This window comes from Lissotriton helveticus, chromosome 1_2 (assembly GCF_964261635.1).
Source record: "Lissotriton helveticus chromosome 1_2, aLisHel1.1, whole genome shotgun sequence".
Classification (NCBI taxonomy): Eukaryota; Metazoa; Chordata; class Amphibia; order Caudata; family Salamandridae; genus Lissotriton; species Lissotriton helveticus.
The window spans coordinates 98,512,727-98,535,495 of record NC_136058.1 but is presented as its reverse complement, the minus strand read 5'-3'; the positions used below and the strand labels follow the sequence as shown (position 1 = coordinate 98,535,495).

Here is a 22,769-nt window from a genome sequence, read left to right as displayed (position 1 = left end):
GTGAATTCAAACAAACATATGGTGCATAAAAGTCGACGGCGTTTCGATGCAATTAGGGAATACATGCATCATCATCAGGACAAAAACTGGTGTGTCATGTTTGTCTTGAGAGTCTTTTACAATTTCATTACCCCTATGGCAATTTACATAATGTTAAATAAACATTTAGAAAGAAAGGAAAAAATGGAAGAAAAAACATAAACAAAGGGATATTCATTAGAACTTGACTAGGCATAAGTACATTTTTTAGTTTATAAAACCTTTCAGCAAATTTCTCAGTGCTGTGGTGGGATAGTGAAGATTAACGACTATTCGGACTAGTCGGACATGGACTCAGTGAATTCTGGCACATGCTTGTGAGCACCCAGCAGTGATAGAGTGACGATTTCCAGTGTATTTCAGTATTTATTAAAAACCGGCGCAGTGAGAGGAACATGTGATATTTCGGCGCATTGGGTTTTGGCACATGCTTCTAACCATACATCATGGGGAAGTGGCGAGTTGCCGTTTGTTTCAATGTTTTAGCAAGACGGCGCAGTGAAGGGGCAAGTGTTTAACCTACGGCGCAGTGTGCTAGACTATGTTTGAAACTAAAGGCGGGCGGTGTTTCAGGCCCCGAGGAGTGAGATATGTTAGAAACAATAAACGGCGGGTAATTCCTTGGTTTTACCTCATATATGCATGAATGCAAACTTGGCGGTACTTGGACTGTCAATAGTGATATATATCTGTAGAGAACCAAAGACTATCGGTTAGTTTAAGTCCGCGTTCGAGGAAAGTGTAAGTAGTGCCCATGAACGTAGATTGTTATACTCACAACATCATCGCCGGTGAAAGGAATAATGCGGGGGGCTAAAGGAAAGAGATATGGGAGTCATCCCTGGTAAAGCAAAGTACTCATTTGAGAGCATAATGCATTAGATGTTCTATGTGACAGTGTCTGAGCAAAAGCAGAGTTGCCGGGCTCAACTTCTCAGCCTGAAAGGATTATTGTTGGTATCAATAACCTCCGTTTTTAGAGTCGGAGAGCTTTAGGCCCACTCGGTTCATCCACCTTTCACAGTTTTCTTCTTAGACATGTTGGTATCAACTCATCCTTCCTACCAAATGTGGTATCTGCATTTCATAAGGATATCACTATTACTCTGATTTTGGAAAAGGGGGGTGGTGATGGACAGAGTTTCTGAATGATGCAGAATACTCTTACCAAGTCAAGAGATCATGGTTTTAATCCATCACCGTTTTTTAGCTCACTGCACCATCCCAGCTCAGAACTTGGCGATATGCAAATTAGTCTGTTCCTGTCCCAGTGCATGATGGGAACAGGGCAAACCAAACTACCAAGCCAATTCTTATACTGGGAAGGAAACAAGCTTCCGGGGACCGGTTTCTGGCATCACAGCCTTCTGTGATGGATTAAAACCATGATCTCTTGACTTGGTACGAGTATTCTGCATCATTCAGAAGCTCTGTCCATCACCACCCCCCTTTTCCAAAATCGGTTTTATCCACACTATGTGTGGGAGGGTATACTCAGACGTGAGTCCCTTGCTCATTGCACCATCAGGATTCAAGCAAGCCGGGAGGAAGAAGGCTGTGATGCCAGAAACCGGTCCCCGGAAGCTTGTTTCCTTCCCAGTAAAAGAATTGGCTTGGTAGTTTGGTTTGCCCTGTTCCCATCATGCACTGGGACAGGAACAGACTAATTTGCATATCGCCAAGTTCTGAGCTGGGATGGTGCAGTGAGCTAAAAAACGGTGATGGATTAAAACCATGATCTCTCGACTTGGTAAGAGTATTCTGCATCATTCAGAAGCTCTGTCCATCACCACCCCCCTTTTCCAAAATCGGTTTTATCCACACTATGTGTGGGAGGGTATACTCAGACGTGAGTCCCTTGCTCATTGCACCATCAGGATTCAAGCAAGCCGGGCCGAAGAAGGCTGTGATGCCAGAAACCGGTCCCCGGAAGCTTGTTTCCTTCCCAGTATAAGAATTGGCTTGGTAGTTTGGTTTGCCCTGTTCCCATCATGCACTGGGACAGGAACAGACTAATTTGCATATCGCCAAGTTCTGAGCTGGGATGGCGCAGTGAGCTAAAAAACGGTGATGGATTAAAACCATGATCTCTTGACTTGGTAAGAGTATTCTGCATCATTCAGAAGCTCTGTCCATCACCACCCCCCTTTTCCAAAATCGGTTTTATCCACACTATGTGTGGGAGGGTATACTCAGACGTGAGTCCCTTGCTCATTGCACCATCAGGATTCAAGCAAGCCGGGCCGAAGAAGGCTGTGATGCCAGAAACCGGTCCCCGGAAGCTTGTTTCCTTCCCAGTATAAGAATTGGCTTGGTAGTTTGGTTTGCCCTGTTCCCATCATGCACTGGGACAGGAACAGACTAATTTGCATATCGCCAAGTTCTGAGCTGGGATGGCGCAGTGAGCTAAAAAACGGTGATGGATTAAAACCATGATCTCTTGACTTGGTAAGAGTATTCTGCATCATTCAGAAGCTCTGTCCATCACCACCCCCCTTTTCCAAAATCGGTTTTATCCACACTATGTGTGGGAGGGTATACTCAGACGTGAGTCCCTTGCTCATTGCACCATCAGGATTCAAGCAAGCCGGGCCGAAGAAGGCTGTGATGCCAGAAACCGGTCCCCGGAAGCTTGTTTCCTTCCCAGTATAAGAATTGGCTTGGTAGTTTGGTTTGCCCTGTTCCCATCATGCACTGGGACAGGAACAGACTAATTTGCATATCGCCAAGTTCTGAGCTGGGATGGCGCAGTGAGCTAAAAAACGGTGATGGATTAAAACCATGATCTCTTGACTTGGTAAGAGTATTCTGCATCATTCAGAAGCTCTGTCCATCACCACCCCCCTTTTCCAAAATCTATCACTATTACTCTTGCATGTTTATTCCCTTCTCCTCATCTAACCAAGGAGGTGAAATGGTTGAATAGACTCGACTCCAGATCTGCAGTGTCATATATTAGCAGTCTGGATAATACTTTGTTTGTGGGCTTTGACAAATCCAAGAACGGCAAGTCAGTGACCAAACACATTGTTTCGGATATGTCATCCTCTTTATCAGATCTGATACCCTTTAATCAAGAAAGATCCTCCATAGTGCATTTGTATCCATTTCACTCAGGCCATGGCTGTCAACAAAGGCATCAAGGTCGCTGACGTGCTGGGCAGCCACGGGGTCATCATTTCAAACTTTTGCCAAACATTGCTGCTTCACGGCCCAAGCACACAGTGAAAGATACTTTAAAAAGTCTGTGTTGCATGACCTTCTTGGTTACTTTGCACTTCTCAATCATACCTCCCGTATATATGTAGTATCTTGGGACTCGCAAGTTGAGTAATCTACAGGAAACTCTAACCATCAAAGTAAATGTATTTGCCTTGGGTAACTATATTTCTGATGGATATAGAATCTTTATGCAGATTTCGCACCATCCCCCAGATCCCTGCTGCGTTAGTGCTGTGATTAGTAAGATCTCAAGATAATGCAAACATGTCATGTGCTGTTATTTATCGTTGTCATTTTCGCTTTTTTGGGTCCTCTCCACACACCTTAAATAGGTGCAGATAAAGTACCTGGAACTGATGCCAGTTATCTGGTATCCGGACCACTCTGACACCCGGAAGGATATGCACAAGGTGAGGAATATACAGGAAGATTATGTATCCCCTAGTGTTATTCTTACAGTGTTTCGTGTTCCGAGGTCCTTGTCCTGGGGCACAAACCCGACCTATGGACCTCGAGGCACTGGCCTATTGAACTCGGCCCCCTTCCAGAACCTGTGGAACAGGTACATAATCTCGGTGTTGTTATTGACAAGGATCTGACAATGTAATGCCAGGTAAACAAGGTATCATCCACATGCTTCACCATTATACGTTGGTTGAGAAAGATCTTGTGGATGTTGCCTGTGGATACCCGGCGTTCGGTCGTGAGTGCCTTGGTCACCTCCCGGTTGGACTGTGGTAACATACTCTACCTGGGGGCGGCCAAGGCTGTCACGCGCCGCTTCCAGTTGGTACAAAACGCCGCAGCGCTCCTGCTTAGCGGCCGCCGTAAAACCGACCATGTATCCAGCCACCTTCGTGAGCTTCATTGGCTGAAGGTGGAAAACCGTGCGAAGTTCAAGACGCTTACCTATATGCACAAGATCAGACAGAAGGTGGCCCCAAGTTATCTTCAGACCTTGGTGTAATCGTATTCTCCTACCCGTTCCCTCCGATCCTCCTCCCAAATCCTCTACTCTGTGCCGAGGGTCAAACTTTCTAGAATGGGAGGCCGTTCCTTTGCCTATCTGGGGCCTAAGTTATGGAACTCTCTTCCTCTGATCATTCGGTCGGAGGATAGTCACACTCGCTTCCGCAAAGCCGTTAAGACCTGGCTCTTTGATCAATAACTGCATCCGCCTCTACCTGACTTTATTAGTTGCACAATCTTAGCGCCGGGAAACCCTTAGGGGTAGCTGTCACGCTCTACAAACTCAAATAATAAATAAAAATAAATAAATAAATAAATTTCGTTTGGTTCATAGAGAAATGTGGGGACCTTGACTGTTAATGTGATCTGTTGCACGGGTTAAGAATCTGCTCTGAGGTTGTCTCTACCAAACTGGCATTCAAGAGTCTTGACCATTTTATTTTAGAGCAGTATATTTCGGCCATAACTGCTTCCTCGTGATTATGAGCAATACCAATCTGGCCCCAGTGCTCATAGTTACTAATCTAAAGCTTCATGGGTAGGCAGGCAGAAGAGATCGTCAAAATTTTGAAAGCTATAGCTACAGCATAATTTCAAAAAGTAATTTAATGGAAAGTTCCGAGACTTAAAATAATCAAAAGGGGTAGGAAAGGAGAGCCCCCAGTGATATTCCCCAATAAGCAGGATTAGGGAGTAACAAACAATAGAACAGTGCTGGTCAGCACGAAGAGTGTAGACAGACTGGAAGAGTTACTCTATGGCAGCACTGAGGGTTTACATCCCACACCATTGCCTCAGAAACTGAACAGGAAAACTAGCAGTTTTAAGGTAAAAGGTGAAGTAGCATAAAGCAGATCAGACATTGAGTATAGTAAGATGAGCCTTTTTTCATGTTATATAGTTTGTACTGAAGTATTTGCATTATGACATTACAGTACTAAAGTAGTTGTGGCCCATTCACTTACCCTCACTCTCCTTCCACGAAGTGAAAATCCTCCCTGTTTTTCCTACCCTTGGTAGTTGCGATTCCTGGGTGAAGGATGAAAATGATATTTAGATTGACCTTTTGTTAAAGTCTCTCTCTTACGGACAAGCCATTTAAATATACTTAATTGGCCTTTTGTATCGTCTCCACTTTAAAATCTCCTTGCCAGTAGCGGCCGGCATGGCTCGCGGGTGGGGTCACGCGGGGAAGGGGGTTCAATAATAAAAATTTAAACCTACCTTTCCGCTGGCCAAGGTCCTGCATCTTCACTGCTCCTGCTCTCATTGCCTCGGGCAGGAACAGGAAGCAGGCAGCTAGGCTCCCTCCCTCTAAGCCAGTCACAACACTCCATTGGAGCGTTGTGATTGGTCGGGACGCCGCCCAGCCAGGGGCTGTAGGGGATGACATGTTCCTGCATGCAGAAGTGCAGAGTGCGTGGTTTGGGCAGGCCGAGAGGACCGACCAAACAGTCTCTGCTCTCTGAGCAGGGCAGGTCCGCCCACCTGCCCACACACCCGCAATTCACAAAAACATGAAAATACAAGCAATGCGTTGGAACCAATATTCAATGAGAGATAAGTAGAAGGATGTGAGTGACAAAGCTGGAACCGAGAGGTAAGTTCCGCGTTTTGCTGTGTATAAAATTACCGAATTATTGGAAGGTGTCTGAAGTGAAACTTCACTGATCCTGACAACCCGACTTTGCGTATTTGAATTGAGGTGCATTGTCGGTATTGAATTATCGAACCATCGATTTATGCCAGTTTAAGTTGACGGATATGTATTCTAGAGTGTAGTATTACCGGGATCATTGAAAGATTGGTGTCCTTATTGAAAGGCATCCTTATATACCCCAGTCCTGATGAGGCCCAAGATAACTGGCTGAATCGCGTTGACTCCACAAATTGGAGAAGCCCCTATTAAATTGAAATGTCTTCAAAAAATATTAAAAAGTACTAAAAAATCATAGAGGGCGGAGTGTTTCCCTCGCTTCACTTTTCCTTTTTGTTATTGGACGATCTCTAGTAAATGGAATGAGAGTGAGAGCATCCATATTAACCAATAGGGTAATAGGGAATAGGAGTTACATTTCTATGATTATCTTGGACCTCTTTGATGGCCTCCGACACCTCCAGCAGTGCCGTTTCGGTACTCATATTCGCCCGAAACCCGGACTGGGTGTGATAGAGGACACCATGTGTCTCCACAAACTCCGAGAGAACGGACTGCACGTGCTTTTCCACGACCTTCGCCAGGACCGGGAGCAAGGAGATAGGCCGATAGTTAGCATGAATACTAGAGTCAAGGGTCGGCTTTTTCGAGAGGGGCAGAACCAGCGCTTGTTTCCAGGCCTGCGGCACCACACACAACTCAAGGGATTGATTTGAAATCGGATTAATGAGGGGGTTGATGACGTGCGATTTTGGCTAAAAACTTAGCGGGACAGGGGTCCAGCGGGGAACCCGATTTCATTTTGGATAAGAAATCCAACAAAGCTTTAGGCCAGAGAGGCGGAAAGTTAGACAGTGACGGCCGCCCAGATGCGGGCAGAAGCGGCAGGGGCACGAATTAAAGGCTCCCACAGGTGCGACAGGCGAAAAAGACGCCTGAATGCTCTGGATTTTGTTGGTAAAAAACCCGCCAATTGAGTGACCCATGGTTCATCGAAAGAGCACTTAGGTGTAATAGAGGCAGGCGATGTGAATTCCTTCACAATCATAAAGATTTCCTTGCTGGTGTTATTAGCCTCATCAATCCTCCTGGCAAAGTAGGATTTATTTTCCAAATAGATTTCTTTATGATAAGCCTTAACGCACAACCTATAGGCTTCCTTCAGTGGTTCCTCGTAGTTCAATCGCCATGCTCTTTCGGCCTTCTTACAATGCCTGCGGCTGGTGTTAAGCACCGGCGTGAACCAGGGTGCCGAGGCACGAGTGGAGTTTTTATGAACCGACTGGGGAGGTACTAGCTTATCAAGACACTGCACTAGCCACGTTTGAAAGAGCTCTAGATCTTCCTCTAGATCGCCAGTGAACGAGCAAGGGTGTGCCATCAAGTACTGTGCTATCGAATCCGGTGACACCCTGTGGAAAGCACGAGGGACCTGGGATTAACGACCAGGACCCCTGGTGGTGGACCTGGATTTCTACAGAATATCAAAGTTCACCAGCATGTGGTCGGACCACAACACTGGTTTAGGTGCAGCTACTACAATCGGAATAGTAGAAAATATTTGATCCAGTGTGTGGCCTTTATTGTGAGTGGGTGACGCAAGAGAGGGCAACAGGCCCAGTGGCTTAGTGGTATTAAGGAGATTGATGGTATCAGCCGCATCAACCAGATCCATATGGATGTTAAAATCGCCTAAAAGTAGGCAGTGTTTAAACTTCACACACATGGAGGACATCACTGTATAAAGCTCCTCATGAAAAGAACCAATTGGGCCTTGGGGTCTGTAAACCAACAGCCCAGCACAGGATTGGTAAGGTGAAAGTGTGAAGCAGAAGCCCAGCGCCTCTGCCCCATGAATGTCATCCGTCGGGACAATGGAGCGCTCAAAACGTTTATCTATCACCAATGCAACCCCACCTCCCTTACCGGATCCCCGATCTTTCCTGATCATAAAATAGTTAGGGGGAAGGGCGTTGGCAATATCCGGACCTGAATACTCACCTAGCCAAGTCTCAGTCAGGAAGACATGAAGGTTTGCATTCTGGTAATAGATTAAAAAGATCCAGAGCATGTTTACTCAAAGACCGGGTATTAGGAAGAGCACAAGTGGCATTTCTTACCGAAGCTCCCATGCTCAGCCTCAGTTTACATTAGTTCTCCAACTCCAGGGGGGCCCTCTTAGTTAAGCCCCTATTCAGTGTCCATCCACAACTGGGGCAGCAAAAGTTGCCCCTCAAGCGGTGGCGCTGAACTGAGCAGCGACCAATAATGTTTCCTCTTAATCCTAGGAGTTGTGCCGAAGTGTACCTAAGTATTTTATCCGAAGAGTGCATCAAGACAACTTCCACCCGTCCGCCACCGACCGCCTCCAGGACGCTGATGGGCGCAGACAGGCTTTCCTTAGGCGCTCCTTTGGCGCGGGAGAAGCGCGACCGCTGCTCGCGTCCGCTGCGCGGAACCATCCCCGTCTTGATTTATAGTGTCCGCCCGTGAGGCAGCAAACCTAGTCCGCCGACTAGCAAGCCTGCCTCTCCTAAGATGGCCGCCAAACTTGCGCGCAGCCTCCTAGTTCCACAATGCCCCTCAGCTCCTAATCGGCTGAGAGGGGGCAACGAGGCAAAATGCGGCAAAGGGTGTCAAAGAAGCATCACGGCAATCAGAGGTGGCAGGTAGGGGATACAATGCCCAAAGTAAAATTTACAATTTTAAAATCTGGCGCAAATAAACATCTCCCGGCTTCCGCCTCAGGAGAGAAATGAAGAGAAAGGCAGAGATGCGGTGCAGGTTAGAAAACAAAGTAAAGGTAGAGATACAGTGCCAATAAAAACAACGAAGCGAAGGTAGTAACACAGTGCCAATTTTTAAAATCTCAATGCGTGCACCTCGCCCCTCCCGGCTTCCGCCTCAGGAGTGACCTCAGGAGACACCTGCCAAGCAGTTTCCACACCAATTCAATAGTTCAGAGGCTTTTTCAAGGAGTTGGTATATATAGAGGCAAAGATAATCTTCTTAACCACTACAGTAGTTACTTTAGCCCCTTCAAAGCCGTGGATGCAGGTCTGGCAGACTTTGCATGGGGCAGCAGGAGCATCAGTCCTGGCATTCCTGTTCCCCTGCTGAAAGAGCTACCACACCACATTCAATTTGCCCTTAGTGGTGCATGCCCATCCAGCAGGCGGCAGGGTCCATCATTTCCTCCCAGGGTGCTAATCCATCATGTCCAACAGATGGGTCCTACAGATCATTCAAAATTGCTATCCCTACCTTTTCTTTTTACCCTGCCAAGTAGTCCCTCCACATCAGCCTTACCAGCACCCCTCCGATAGTGATTGCCTTGGCCTCTGTCCACCTTCAGAAGTCAGAGCTACCAGTCTTTCCTGATCTTGACAGTCAGTTGTAGACCACCTCCAGATAACGGCAAACCTCCTGACATTATTGAGGTTCACAATAAACAAGCACTTGACTCCTTTGGAGACGCTTCACTTCATTGGAGCTGTCCTAGGCACAATGTAGTTCAGGGTCTCCCCTCCGCCTCAATAAGTTGACATTCAGGCTACAATCACTATATATTTCAACTTTGTTTCTAGATCACGGTTAGATAAGCTTTGAGGCTTCTTAGCATCTTCGCCTTCTGCATCCTCCTTGTCACTAGGCTCTGCACTTGCATCTGAAGTTCCAATGAGCCCAGCATTAAGAAAACACATATCATCCATATCTCTGAGGTGCGAGCTCACAATCTACAGTGGTGACTGTTTGAATGAAATTGGTCTAGTGTACGCCCCTTTCCTTTCCTCACCCAACTCTAACATAGTGACAGACTTGTCCCTGCTGGGCTGGAGAGGTCATCTGGGGGAGCTCGAGATTAGAGACTGTAGTTTCCAACCGAAGCCTGACTCCACATCAGTCTGTTGGAGTTACAGACCATTTATCTACCTCGAAGGCATTCCTGCAGTCCATCAAGGAGAGGCAGGTGAAGGTTCTCACATACAACACCCCTGCCATGTGGCATTACAACAAGCAGAGCGGAGTGGAATGCTGAGTCTTGTGACAGAACACTGTGCACCTCTGGGTTGATTGGAGAGCCAGAATCCAAACCCCATGCCAAGATCCATGAATGCCGGAGTGGATTAGCTGAACAGGTTGAGTCTAACAAAAAGATTAGTGGCATCTCCGTCCCATGGTGACGCAGGGCATCTTCCAACAGCAGGAAGAATCCTGGATGGATCTTTTAGCCACTGTCAAGAAGGTGCAGTGTCATAAGATTGGGACTTTGGAGTTTCTGCCAGAATGCTCTTTTAGAGATGTATTCCGTTTGGAATAGACATGGGACACCTGCATATCTAATTGGCATGATCTGTCCTCTGATCATGACACCACTTCACCAGGATCTTCTATCACAGCAGCAGAACAGGGCCCTTCATTTTAATCCGTGCAATCTACACCTACTTATCTGTTGAGTGAGCGGCAGCAACTGAAGCTGTTGATGTCATCCTTGCCAATAGGCGCGCTTCCACAAAATGCATTTATACCGGCTCTGGGACAAATTTATTGCCTGTTGTACCATTAGTAAGCTGGATCTCTTGCAACCAAAGTTGTTGGATGTCTTTTTGATTATTTTATCTTTGGGCCAGCAAAGCCTTGTAGTTGGCACTATTAAAGGTTATTTGTTGGACCTTTAGCCTTTTTACATTTACTGAACCACCATCCTGTTTTAAATCACCTGTTGTGAATAGATTTATTATCGAAGGTATGACATATATATGTTCCCTCCGAAGCAGTTTATGATGTGACTGTGGGATCTTTACTTGGTCTCAACATTTCTCCTGCGCATGCCATTCGAGCTGATGTATTGTTGCTGAGTCTCCTAACTTTGAAGGCAGTCTTACTGACATCCGGGCACTTTCAGTGCAACCACCATACACCATCTTTTTCATGGACTAGTTGATGCAGAGGACTCAGGAGGCATTCTTACCAGAAGTCATGACTCCCTTTCACGTTGTGCATTCTATCACTCTGCCAGGGTTTTTTGCTCTCCTTTACCCCTTGTAAAAAGAGGAGAGGCTCCATTGACTGGACCCTAAAAGAGCATTCATCTTTTACAATGATTGTACCAAGTACCATTGTGTGGATGAGCATCTTTTTTATGTAGAAATGGAAGGCTGTCCAGAGGGGCAGACCCTGTTGAGGTAGATAGTATTCTACCGCAAGATCTGCAGGCCAAGAAGCAAGACATGGAAAGTCCGAGAACTCATTCCACCAGGGCTAAGGCTACTGTCACTGAATCATGATGTTGAGAATAGGTAGCAAGCCATGCCATTCTATGAAATACAGCTTTTATCACTTTCTCATCCTCCCAGTAATCCAATAGAGGGCGTTTTCACTTAGCGTTTTAGTGGAGTGGATGAAGAGCAATTGTACAATGAGAGCTGAGCTTCATTTGACACCTCTGTAGTATATGGGGCCCACAACTCCCTACATCATTGTCTGTGGAAAAGAAATTGTCATATTGATATGTTGTGCCTTCACACTGTGTTAAGTTAGCATGAGCTTATTAGGAGTTTAAACGCCATTTTACCTTTCTGCTGCTTCTGCACACGGCATATATTGTTATTAGAGCTTTGAGCCTAGTAGAATATTTTGCTTCACACGAGAATAATATGTTTTGCTATTGTATCAGCTTTGCTTGGTAAGCTATGTCTGTACAGTGAGTGCCGAGGCCTTCAAGGTTATTTCAACACAGTGGTTGTTGTGAGGTCTGATCTTCGCACGTTCTAGACATAACATATATGCAGCTGCGGCCAACTCTGGCTTTAGGCGCGTTTAATATTGCACCGCACAGAGCATGCCAACACACTTGATGATTCTTCGCATGCAGAGAGCTGGTGGAAGATGATGTGATCCCTTTCCACTAGGATCAGAGGTATGGGGCTGCCCTGCTAAAACCCAAAGAGACCTTCTTTAGATATAATATAATATACTAGCAAGGGAGGGTAAGACTTAGGTGCCATTTAGCCTTCTTCCCTCTAGCATTTTAACATGCTTTCTCCCTTTGTATTTTATGGACTAGTATCTATGCTGATTACTTTGTTTCTTATAATATGTTTGCTTGTATTAGCTAAGGTACTGCGCTTGAGAACACTGCATTAGAAATAAACCTTTCAAATGTACACATGTCTTAATTTACTCCTAGTTCTGGATTGATATGTTGGTATAACGAAAGAGTGTTCATGTGTTCCACGTTACCTGAGGTGTTCTAAGTCCATGTTCTGGGTTGTCTAAACATTGGGAGTTTGTAAGAACCAATGAGACACTGATTGCTAGTCTGGTAGGGGATTTTGGGTACTAAAGTGAGTTTTGGCACACCCTAATTCACTGAGGTTCCAAGTCTCTATGCACAGTTCTGTGTGAGAGCAGGATCCCTGTGACAAAATCATTTTTCAAATTGTCCGAGTGCCACTGCACTGTGCATCATGAACACCTTGTGAAAGGACGTCTGCTTAAATGGTAACATATCCTTACAGGCAATCATTGATTTAAGCTCATTCAGCAAAATCCTTGCAAAGGATTTCACTGGAGGATACAGCATGGCTTCAATACAGAAATCTTGTGTGTCAAGACAGTTGCCTTTTTTTGATTCTGGGGTTTGTCAAGACCTCTTGGTTTCACTAAAAATATGTGTGTAATATACTTACTCAAGGGGCTTTCATCCATCTCGGTACATTCTTTGGTCTGTTGTTGTGTCATTCACATTTTGCTTCCGCCCACTACAGCATACAGCATATGGCAGTGGGTTTTCCTCCTTCAGCCACTGACTAACTTCGCTTGTAGTGACTGAATTGTGCTGTGTGTCAAGGAACAAACCACACCAGTGCTTTTGTCTTTACTTTATTATTACTTTAGTGTTAAGTTTGTGTTTATAGGCTGAGTTCGTAGCAGGATGTTTCCTACTAGCTATTCCCCTTTGCTTTTGATGTAAGCGCATGACATATTACAGCTATATCAGTTCCTGTCTCCTGCTAATGCTTTTAAAAATCCTTTTAGACTCGTCTTTGTTTATCTGACTGAAGTTATCCCACACCATACCAGATTGTGTATACTTAAAATTCTTAGTTATAAAGCTATCCTCTTTTTAGTATGCATGCAACAAAATGCTTTTATAACTTCACTCCTGTATATCATGATGGTACGTATTTTAGTTGAGAGGTACAATTATACTTGTAACCCAATTTAGGCTGTATGTCGTGCTTGTGTGTCTTTCTAGTTTGCATTCAGTACTCTTGTGTTTTGTGCTTGTATAGCTAGTTGCCTATTCAGTTACTAATTGAAGTTATACTATTTATTCCAATTTCCTATCTATCTACCTGTTTCTTTAGCTGTCTGTCTATCCATCCCCCTCTGTCTATCTATGTACCTTCGCAGCACTATTTCTCGGTCTATGCAATTCTATTTTTCTTTGCAACGCTATAGTTATAACTCTATCTCTCTAGGCAACACACTCCATCTATGCAACCTTCACTATGTGAACCCTCTCTATCTAAGCAGCCGTCTCTATCTTTCTCTATGTATACAAGCCTCTCTAGCTGTCCTTGCAATCCTCTCTATCTAACTTTACCCTCTCTATCTATTTGTAATAAAGATTGCAAAAAAAACTATTCACAAAGGCAAGAGGCTGGCAGCCGATGCTAGACCGATTGGCTTTTTTATAGTGTGAGCCAGAACGTTTTTTTAATAAACTTATGTGTATAACATAGTTATCTACTGGGATTTTCATCCAGACTTCACCCATTAGTCTGTTGTCATTCACATATTTATTGTACCCACTCCAACATGCATCATGGAGCTATGGGTCAGGTTTTTCAGGCATTGGCTGACTTCAGTGTGAGATACAGCATGTTACCCTTTCACAAGGAGCACATCGACACATAAATGTCCCTTTAATGCCAGGGACTACTATGGTAATGTGTGCCTTTTTTACATTTTTGGGACCCAAAAACGTTTTTGTCTTTAGCCTGTGTATTTTTTCGTTTTTTTGTCTTCAATTAATGAGCTTCACCATGAATAATGTTTTCCAAAAACCAAGAGAGAACAAAACACAAATTGAAAGGCTGGCGGCCAACACCAGACCTATTGGCTTTGCCAATGCTTGTTAAAATACGAGAACCAGAAAAGCACCAATCTATTCCTAAGGGAACGCCACACCAGTCACAATTAAACCACTTATTGGAGTTAATATCGTGGCCAACCAAAGTGAAGATGGAATGTTTTTGAAAAATCAAATGATGGCGTGAATCTATTTCTGCTCTGCAGTGGGTGACCAGCAATATCTTCAACCGTAGGCTGTTGTTTATGCGAACAGGTGTTGATTAATCCCTGTTGCTGTTTTTTAGTATCCTTACCTATGTAGGAGTTGTGTGCTGTTAAGAATATGAAACCTTTGCATTATCAAGTAATCAAATGTGTCCCTCATTTAATTGAGAGCCTTCTTACTGTATGGATGTTTCTAATAAATTTGTCTCTGTTTTTTAGGTTATTCTTTTTCATTAAAATTGCTTGCACCGTGATGGCGTCCTTCGCTCTCTGTTGGTTACCATTTTTGTCGGATGTAGAGCAAGTACTTCAGGTGCTACGAAGACTATTCCCAGTTGATCGAGGATTGTTTGAGGTATGTCTACTTTTATGTTTTAGTTCAACTATCATGTTTTTTTTTGTCTTCCGCATCTGTGATCCTTTCCAGTTACTTTAGAAATGTCTTATTAAAAGCACGAGTGAACACAGAAATATTATCCCATGTTACTTTTTCAGTACACATGTATTTCCTTTTCCGAGCATAGTTGTCTTTGGACGCAATATCCAATTAATAGCCGCTTGGAGCATGTGGAATGCTCTTTTATTTCATGTCAGTCTCAGTCCAAATATGTAGAATTTACAGAAGCCACTGAAAACAAATTTACTCGGCACCGTTTTCCAAACCATACGACTCTCATTGTTGTATTTCAACTTGGCATATTGCTAGCTGTATAAGTGCGTGTTTCACTGTGTATAATGAAAACACCTATTGCTGCCACGGTACAACGTTCACTTGCTGCAATCGCCTAGACAAAAAAATACATAACTCCAATAAAAGTATCCACTTACTCCAGTTTTTACTCCAGTTTTCAGGTCTTCAAGAATGTCTTCAATTGTCAGTGTGTTAGTAGTGCTTCACATGCGGCCAGATTAATTTGAATGTTTGGACGTGTAATTCCTTTGACTAGATAGAATTATTTTTAAATTACAACCAGAGTATCCAAGTTGATGGGTGTGAAATGGTGTCCTCTGACGGGCCCTATTCGGCCAGGAATCATTGTATATCTGTAGGTGAATCATCTGAAAAGACCTTTTAAGAAACCTCGGGCCAAATTTTTCTTGAGGGCATCAATTTTCCACTATTCTTTTCAATCCAAATAACTGATTAACATATCCACCACTCAAATTACTTTCATATTTTCACTATACTAATTCACCACTAATCATTTATGGTTTGCAGAGTAGTATGCTACATGCCGAAAAAGTGCTTTGACGCCTCATCAGGGAAAGTAAGCGCTATATAAATGCAATTACAATACAATACAATTTGCGCTTGCCCCTTTTCAGGTACGTAGACTTTTTGGACAGTTTAATCTATCAAGCCAGTCTGTTCAACTTTAATCTGCTATTGTATGTGAAAGTTGAGTATACTTGCAGTGTGTTAGGTTCTGAAACCCATACATAATTTTATAGATAGATAGATAGATAGATAGATAGATAGGTACTCTAAAATACAGTACATCAGTTGTCCCTTCAATGTGAAGGCATGACGTACCAGTTATGCACAAAGAGCACGCACAGTGTTAGCATACATTCTCTAGACGTTTCTCCGGATATTTATGATGATTTATGTGCGGTAAAACAAGAAACGAATATGCAGCCAGAACAGGGAAATATTTATAAAAATATGACATGCTTCTGCTCTAAAGCATTTATTGCAATAGCACTCAATTTGAAAGGCTCTTCATCCAGAATGAAGTACCCTTCTTGTGAAAGCCACTTGCAGAACGAGCCATACTGCCTCTTGCATCCCTTGGCAAAAGCTACACTTGTAAGCTGGGGAGACTGAGGACAAGATATACAATGCGGCTGGAGTTCCATGGTCTGTCACTTTACACCCACACACAAGCAGTGCAACGTTGTGAAATCTGACGGGGGGCAGGGGGTGTTCATTGGTTTTATTTATAGTTTTCTTGTATAATGTGAACTTTACCTGTTCAGAGCGCTATGTAGGCACATTGATACATAACATGATTATCTATTGATTATATCACCTACAAAAATATCATTAGTACACAGACTTTAATTAATGATGAAGCAAAGCAGAACTATCCATAAAATTCACTGGGAACCTAAATGAAAACTGATTAAGACGGTTGATAGGCAGATCAAAATAAGATATAAATACATGCTATTGCTAATTATTTCACAAATTATAATTGCTGCTGCAATCCAGAGTAGGCGTGGCCACGTGAAACTCGTGCCACGCAGGTTAACAAGTCATACTTAGTATTGACTCCGAAAATTACAATTGGAAGTTGTTACACAAATAACAGTTACTGTTGCGGGTCAAGGCAGCCATGTCCTATATGCATCGGGCAACTTAAAAGTCGTATTTACCAGTCATTCTGCAGTCTAATATAGTCAATAAAGATAGACCAAGAGCTGGTGGATGGGTAATAGAATATATGAATGTAAAAACGTGATTATCTTTCATGCATTAATAACAGCCCTTCCCCCACGACCTTCGGCGATTTCCGGGTTCAGAAAAAGCGTTGTGGCAACAAATAGCGCTGAGAGGAAATGTGTGTTTTGTAGCTAATATTAGCCCAAACATTTTCAAAGTTGAAGAGGTCGGCGGCTTATTTGCCCGTTAATCCGGATAAACTGAGAAATCGTCTACGCAAGCAGTGGCGGTAAGTTTATCCTGGTGTGCCTATAACGGGCCCTTTGACATGGATCCCAATTACAGACGCGCAACACATGCTGAGGGGTGTGCAATCCTTCATTGGCTATTAGGCGGCTTGTGTCTTTACTGGCGCTGCCAAACTCCCCTGCTCACTTGTAATCTTCAGCAGATTTGAAGAGCATGTTCTGTACTGCTCGAGGGGGCCGGAGAAAGATGGATTACTCGTTGGTGCTCTTGGCCTTCTTTATGTTATGTCTACACAGCTGTGACAAGCAGCTGTGGGAGGGCTGAGTTTCATGAGCAAGATCGCTGTGGTTACAAATTTAATTTTGAAAATGATCCCAGCGCAAGTGCTAATGTCTTTAGAATTCTTGATTTATTACTGTTTAACTCTGTCATTGCAGCAACAAGGTTTAAATAAGCTCAGATATGTAAGCAATGTATCCCTTATGTAACCGACCAGAGGTATAGTGTGTCCTCAGATCTAAAAAAAACATTTGAATGTTATAGGATTTTACTTTCACATTTTTGGTGTAGACAGATGCCTGCGAGACATGCTACTGTCGGTCCGGGCACATTTCAGGAACATGCTAATTGACAATACCATGTGCGGAGCACGTTCTACTAGTGTGGATGTGTTTCAACAAGAGATCCCATTAAACTACACTTTTCGAGGCCCACTGAGGCTTTGCACATGCTTGTTTAGATAGTCCTTGTGGGATAATATGTGAGCAGAAGTTAAACACTCCCTCTTGAAGTTAGGACTGCCCAATCCTGTCTGCACTGTCTATGGCACTTTGTCACACGACCATAGAACATAGGCATCTAAAGCACTAGTATACTCTGGTATATATTCTTGGCGCTTTTATTGAGACATTCAGACAAGGGCTGTGCGAAGTTGTGGTTTTTCCTTCTTGCATATAACTTGAAATTTTACTGAGAAGTCCTGTATCTGATGGAGAGTTCTAACCGCATATTCTTTACCTTAGAAGTATTGACAGGTGTCAGACTGGATCCCAAATATTTTCATGAGCAATACTGCTGCACGCCGGTAGGAGACATTGTTCACCTCCACGTGGTCTCAACCATGCCGGAAATTAAGTACACCATGCCTGTATAGGCGTGATCCGAGTGCACTGAAGTCTGTCCTTTTCTTTCTGCGCCAGTCAGCGCGGATTCCGAGAAGCGCTACCCGTAGTCACTTTCTGACTGACATATTATTGACCTTTTTTTTAAAGATTGTTGAAACATTGTCTTGGTGTGGCAGGGATGTCCACGAGGAAAGCTGGTTTTAAGCCCTGTTGTGCCTGTGTCCAGCAATTGTCAGTGACGGACCCACAACTCGTTTGCTTCTGGTGCCTCAAGTCCAACCACAATGCCAAGACCTGCATCAATTGTTCCGCCATGTACCCCAAGGTCTTGAGGGAGCAGTCCCTCAAGGGCTCAAGTGCCACTCGATGTGTGGCTTTGCAGCGGTCTTGATCCCGGTAGAGAGGAAGGTCCTAAGATCCGTTGCAGAGCCACTTGCAGTCGTAGTTGTTCCGGCGTTTGGGTGAATCCTACAAGCTCAAAAATAACAAGAAGTTGAAGAGGTCTTCAACTTTGCCACGTCCATCGCAGGTTTCCGGCGAGATAAGGGAGGCCTGGCTCTGTAGTTGTGCATGTGCTATCTCCACAACGCTCCAAGTTTCCAGGAGCCGGAGCAACCCCCGCCCAACTCTGAGAATTTTATGAGGCTTTGCACCTAATTTTTGGGTGGCCCGTCCCTCCTGAAGCATCTTAGGGCCTTGTGGGCTCTGGAGGGGCTCCTCTTGGTCTTCTGCCCCAGCACAAGTCAGGCAGCTTGGATCGATGAACGGATCCGAACCGGTGCTGGTCAAGCCATCTTGACCTTCCCTAGTGCTGACCCCACTGCCGACGTCCCCATTAGCACCAGTGGCCCCTTCCCTATATTCATCCCAATTCCGACACGGAGCCAAATGGGCATCGCCAAATGCCGACTGGAGGCATTCTATCAAGGCTGGAGCCTTTGCCTTATTCCTATGGCTAGCACTTGGGGATGACTGGGACAGACCACTGGACTCTGATGAATAGCAGCCCCTAGATGTCAAAAGAGAAGACCTGGAGTGAGGATTTGGTCGATGCCTCTCCAGATACTGGCTTGGTTTCTCGTTCTACCATTGCTAGGGAGGAGGGAGCCTTATTTGCTCTGGTGATGAGGGGGTGGCTGAGGTCCTGGAAGTTCAGCTGCCCTGCGTGGCTGTAAGACGAATGTCTTGCCTGAAATGCTTCAGTCATGAGGCACCCCTTCTGAACCTCTTCTGCCATTTATTGAAGCCCTCACCAGCGTTCTACTCAGTCTGGTCCAAGACCTGCACAGGTACTCTTGTGAATAAGACAGTTGCCCACCTCTGTCGTCCCTCTCCAGGAGCCCCCAACTTCCTCACCCAGCACCCCACCCGGGAGGGCTTGGTGGTCCAAGCCTTCACTTCCAGAGTAAATCCTGGTTCATGCTCTATCACTCCACCAGAGAGGAAATCCAAGAAGCTGGATACCTTGGGAAAGAAGATGTTTTCTTCTGCCATTGTGGTCAGTGAACACCTCATCTTTTGGGCCGATACTCCCATTCGCTCTGTGGCTCGATTGTGCAGGTGCTGTCTATGGTTTTGGAGGAGGCCCTGGACATACTCTCCAAAGCTACTGCTTACAGAAAGGATGCAGCTACGTTCGCTATACGCTGTGAGCTGGATACAGCCAACTCACTAGGCAGAACAGTTTCACATGTGTGGCCTTTAGGTGCCATGCCTGGTTGAGAACCACTAGTTTTTCGGGAGCTGTCCAGACCTCGCTCATGGACATACCCTTTGATGGCTCCCATCTCTTTGGGGACAAAGCAGACTCGGTGCTAGAGCGCTTCAAGGATAGTAGAGCTAAAACCAGGTCCTTGGGCCTTTTCATGCCCCTCGCCAATTCCACCCTTTGCTCTTTTTGTGGCTACAGAAGGAGATTCCAGCTGCATCTGTACCTACTCAGCCACCAAGGCACGCACTTTTTCACAGCCCTTGCGTGGCAGAGGATGTGGTACCCACAGACCTTGTGGGTCAGGCTGCCAGATGTCTGACCAGTCCATCTCCCCCAACCACTCCCCTGGCAGCTGCAGCTTCCAAGCCTCTTTAGTTTACCCTCTAACCATCATGGTCATCCAGTGTGAGGCAGGATATGCCATCACCTGCACCACTGGAGGTGGATAGCATCCGACCACTGGGTTCTCCAGATTTTCGGAAGGGGCTACGCCCTCCCTTTCATGGCTACCCCTCCAGCAGTGCCACCCGTTTGCTACAGGCTGACTGAGGACCACACCTCTTTACTCTGCCAGCAAGTGGCGGCTGTCTTGGCCAAGGTAGCCAGAGAGAGAGTGTTGACACTAGAAGTAGGTTGTGGTTGTTGTTGCCGGTACTTTCTGTTGCCCAAGAAGAACGGAGGTCTTCGTCATTGCCTAGACCAGCGCCCTCACAAATTCTTCCTGAAAAAGGAGAAATTCAAAATACGTTATAGGACGCATACTTCCACAATCCCATCCTGCCTACCCACAGACGTTATCTGCAGTTTACGGTAGTCCACAAAGCAATTTCACTTCACTGTACTCCCCTTTGTCCTTACCAGTGCCCCATAGGTATTCACCAAGGTAATGGTGGTGGTTGCAGCTCATCTGTAGAGTTCAGGGGTGCCAGTCTTCCCCTATCTCAACGTCAGGCTGTTGAAGGCGGGCTCGCTCCACGCCAGTGTTCCGTCTTCCAGACTACAGCGACCTGCCTGCACTTGCTGGTATTCACTATCAATGTGCCAAAGTCACACCTGACCCCCCTTCTCAGATGCTCCCTTTCATCTGAGCTCTTCTGGACACAGTGCAGTTTTGGGCTTATTCTTCCAAATGGCAAGTATATTGCAACTATGATACAGATATTTCAGCCTCTATCCTGGATTACTGCGAGACTGACTCCGAGACTGCTGGGTCTTATGAATTCCTGGTGTGCATAATAGACACCAATAGGCCATGTGGTTTCAGTTATCATGCCCAGGCACGGGCGCGATAATTGAAACCACGTGTGTCGCTGTGGCGCGCGCGCACCACTCGCGGGCGCGTTTTGTACAATAGCGATCGCTTTCGCGATCGCATTTACTGCCGCTTGTTGTTCAAACTAGATTAACAAAACAGGGTCTTGGCTCCTACCATAGCAAGGCTAAGCCAGATATATGAAATAAACAACACAGATGCCAATACTGTATTTTACTCTCTAGAGTCTGTTAAAACCCATATGAACAAAACATACCGGTCTGTTTAGTATAATGTCACTAGTTTATTGGTTTATTTGTTCCACTAGACCGTAATTTATTTTTTAACTTTTTTTTCTCAGAAACATTTTTTTGTGCATATACAAAAATTTACAATTAAATACAATCTATAATAATAACAAACAATCACTGTACATATTTACAACTCATCCACTCCAGACTTTCAGTCCAATACATTCATCCTACATTCATACCAACCCTTACAAACAAAAATGGAAAAAAGTGTGACCCTGTGTCAAAACAAACTTTTAGCTTATACACTTGATGTACCCTAAAGGCCGTTTCAATGCAACAGTGTTACATAAAAGTGTTCAATTGGAACCATATCCTATATTTTCCTAACATAGTCCTTCTAATCTTTATTATTGACACTAGGCCAACTACAGTCGACTCGTTTCGAACTCCCTGATTGCGGGGTTCTCCTCAGGACCATACAGTTCTACAAAAACAAGAGACAAATGCGCCAGATTAAGTCACCTATTCCAACATATATGCATATTTAGAAAAACAACATGCCGCCACCAGCCAGCTGTGGACTACCTACCTTAATCCTAGTGGGATGAGTATCCCAATGGGGGGGTCGTGTAGTGAGGTCACAATGTTCTAAACACAAAGGAGACACTGATATACACACATAACTTTATACGTCTGATCTATATACTCGCTGATTGACATCAGACCACCTATGATGACAAACCAACAGTTTTAGACACTGACCCTATTCACGCAGTGTAGTCACAATAGTCTAAATGAAAGAAAACGGGTGGGTATTAGTGGGGTCAGTTCAGGGGTGGAACAACTGTGATGCGTATGAGTCTAACACTGACCTTATTCAAAGTGGCGGACCCGGGGTACCTGGAAACAAACCATAAAGCGGGGATTAATTTCAGATACCACCGCTGTAAAAAAGCATTTTTGCTTACGAGAGGCAGTTCGGCACTTACCCGGTATCATGCGTGAAAAATCCAGCCCGGGCTTAAAGATTGTTGCCGGCGGTCGCTTTTTTTACTCGGTCCTGCGAAGTCAAATCGGAACAAATTATTAATCCTTTGGTGATACGGTGTTAAGAATACAAAACTATTAAGGAGTTCTTAACTTCTTTATTGACCAACACATTTGCTCCGAACATGGAGCGAAGCGGCAGTCAGCTCGGCGATCAGCTGGTAACTGTCATGTGTGACAGTTATCAGCTGGTGACCTCACTGCTGGAACGGTGTCCTCGCAGGGACACTGGGGAGCACGTCTAGTAAGGTGTCCTAGGAGGGACACAAGTATTATGAACACAACACATCCCCCTCCTTTGGGGGTAATGGGAACAGTAGAAACAGATAGAGAACGTGGGGCTCCACTATCCACAAATGTAGTCTTTAGTTTAGCAGGCGGTCCCAACAGTCTGCCGGTCCTGCTAATGTCCACTGGTCTCGCCAAGTCACAGGTTGGAATGACAGGTAGTCTGCGCCTTGCGCCTGCAGGTCTGGATGAAGGAACAGAACGGTCCGCTGGCTGGGTGTCTTCATGTATGCCTTCATCGCTCCTGTCACCTGGGGTGGCAGG

General features: G+C 44.9%; 1 protein-coding gene across 1 annotated transcript in view; it reads left to right on the top strand.

The window, feature by feature from the left end:
• The window catches only part of ALG6 (ALG6 alpha-1,3-glucosyltransferase), a 330,082-nt gene that overhangs the window by 265,673 nt on the left and 41,640 nt on the right, over positions 1-22,769 (top strand). Inside the window, exon 8 of the mRNA XM_078669299.1 lies at positions 14,414-14,549. Coding sequence (XP_078525425.1) covers positions 14,414-14,549 — 136 coding nt within the window. The remainder of the gene's footprint in view (positions 1-14,413; positions 14,550-22,769) is intronic.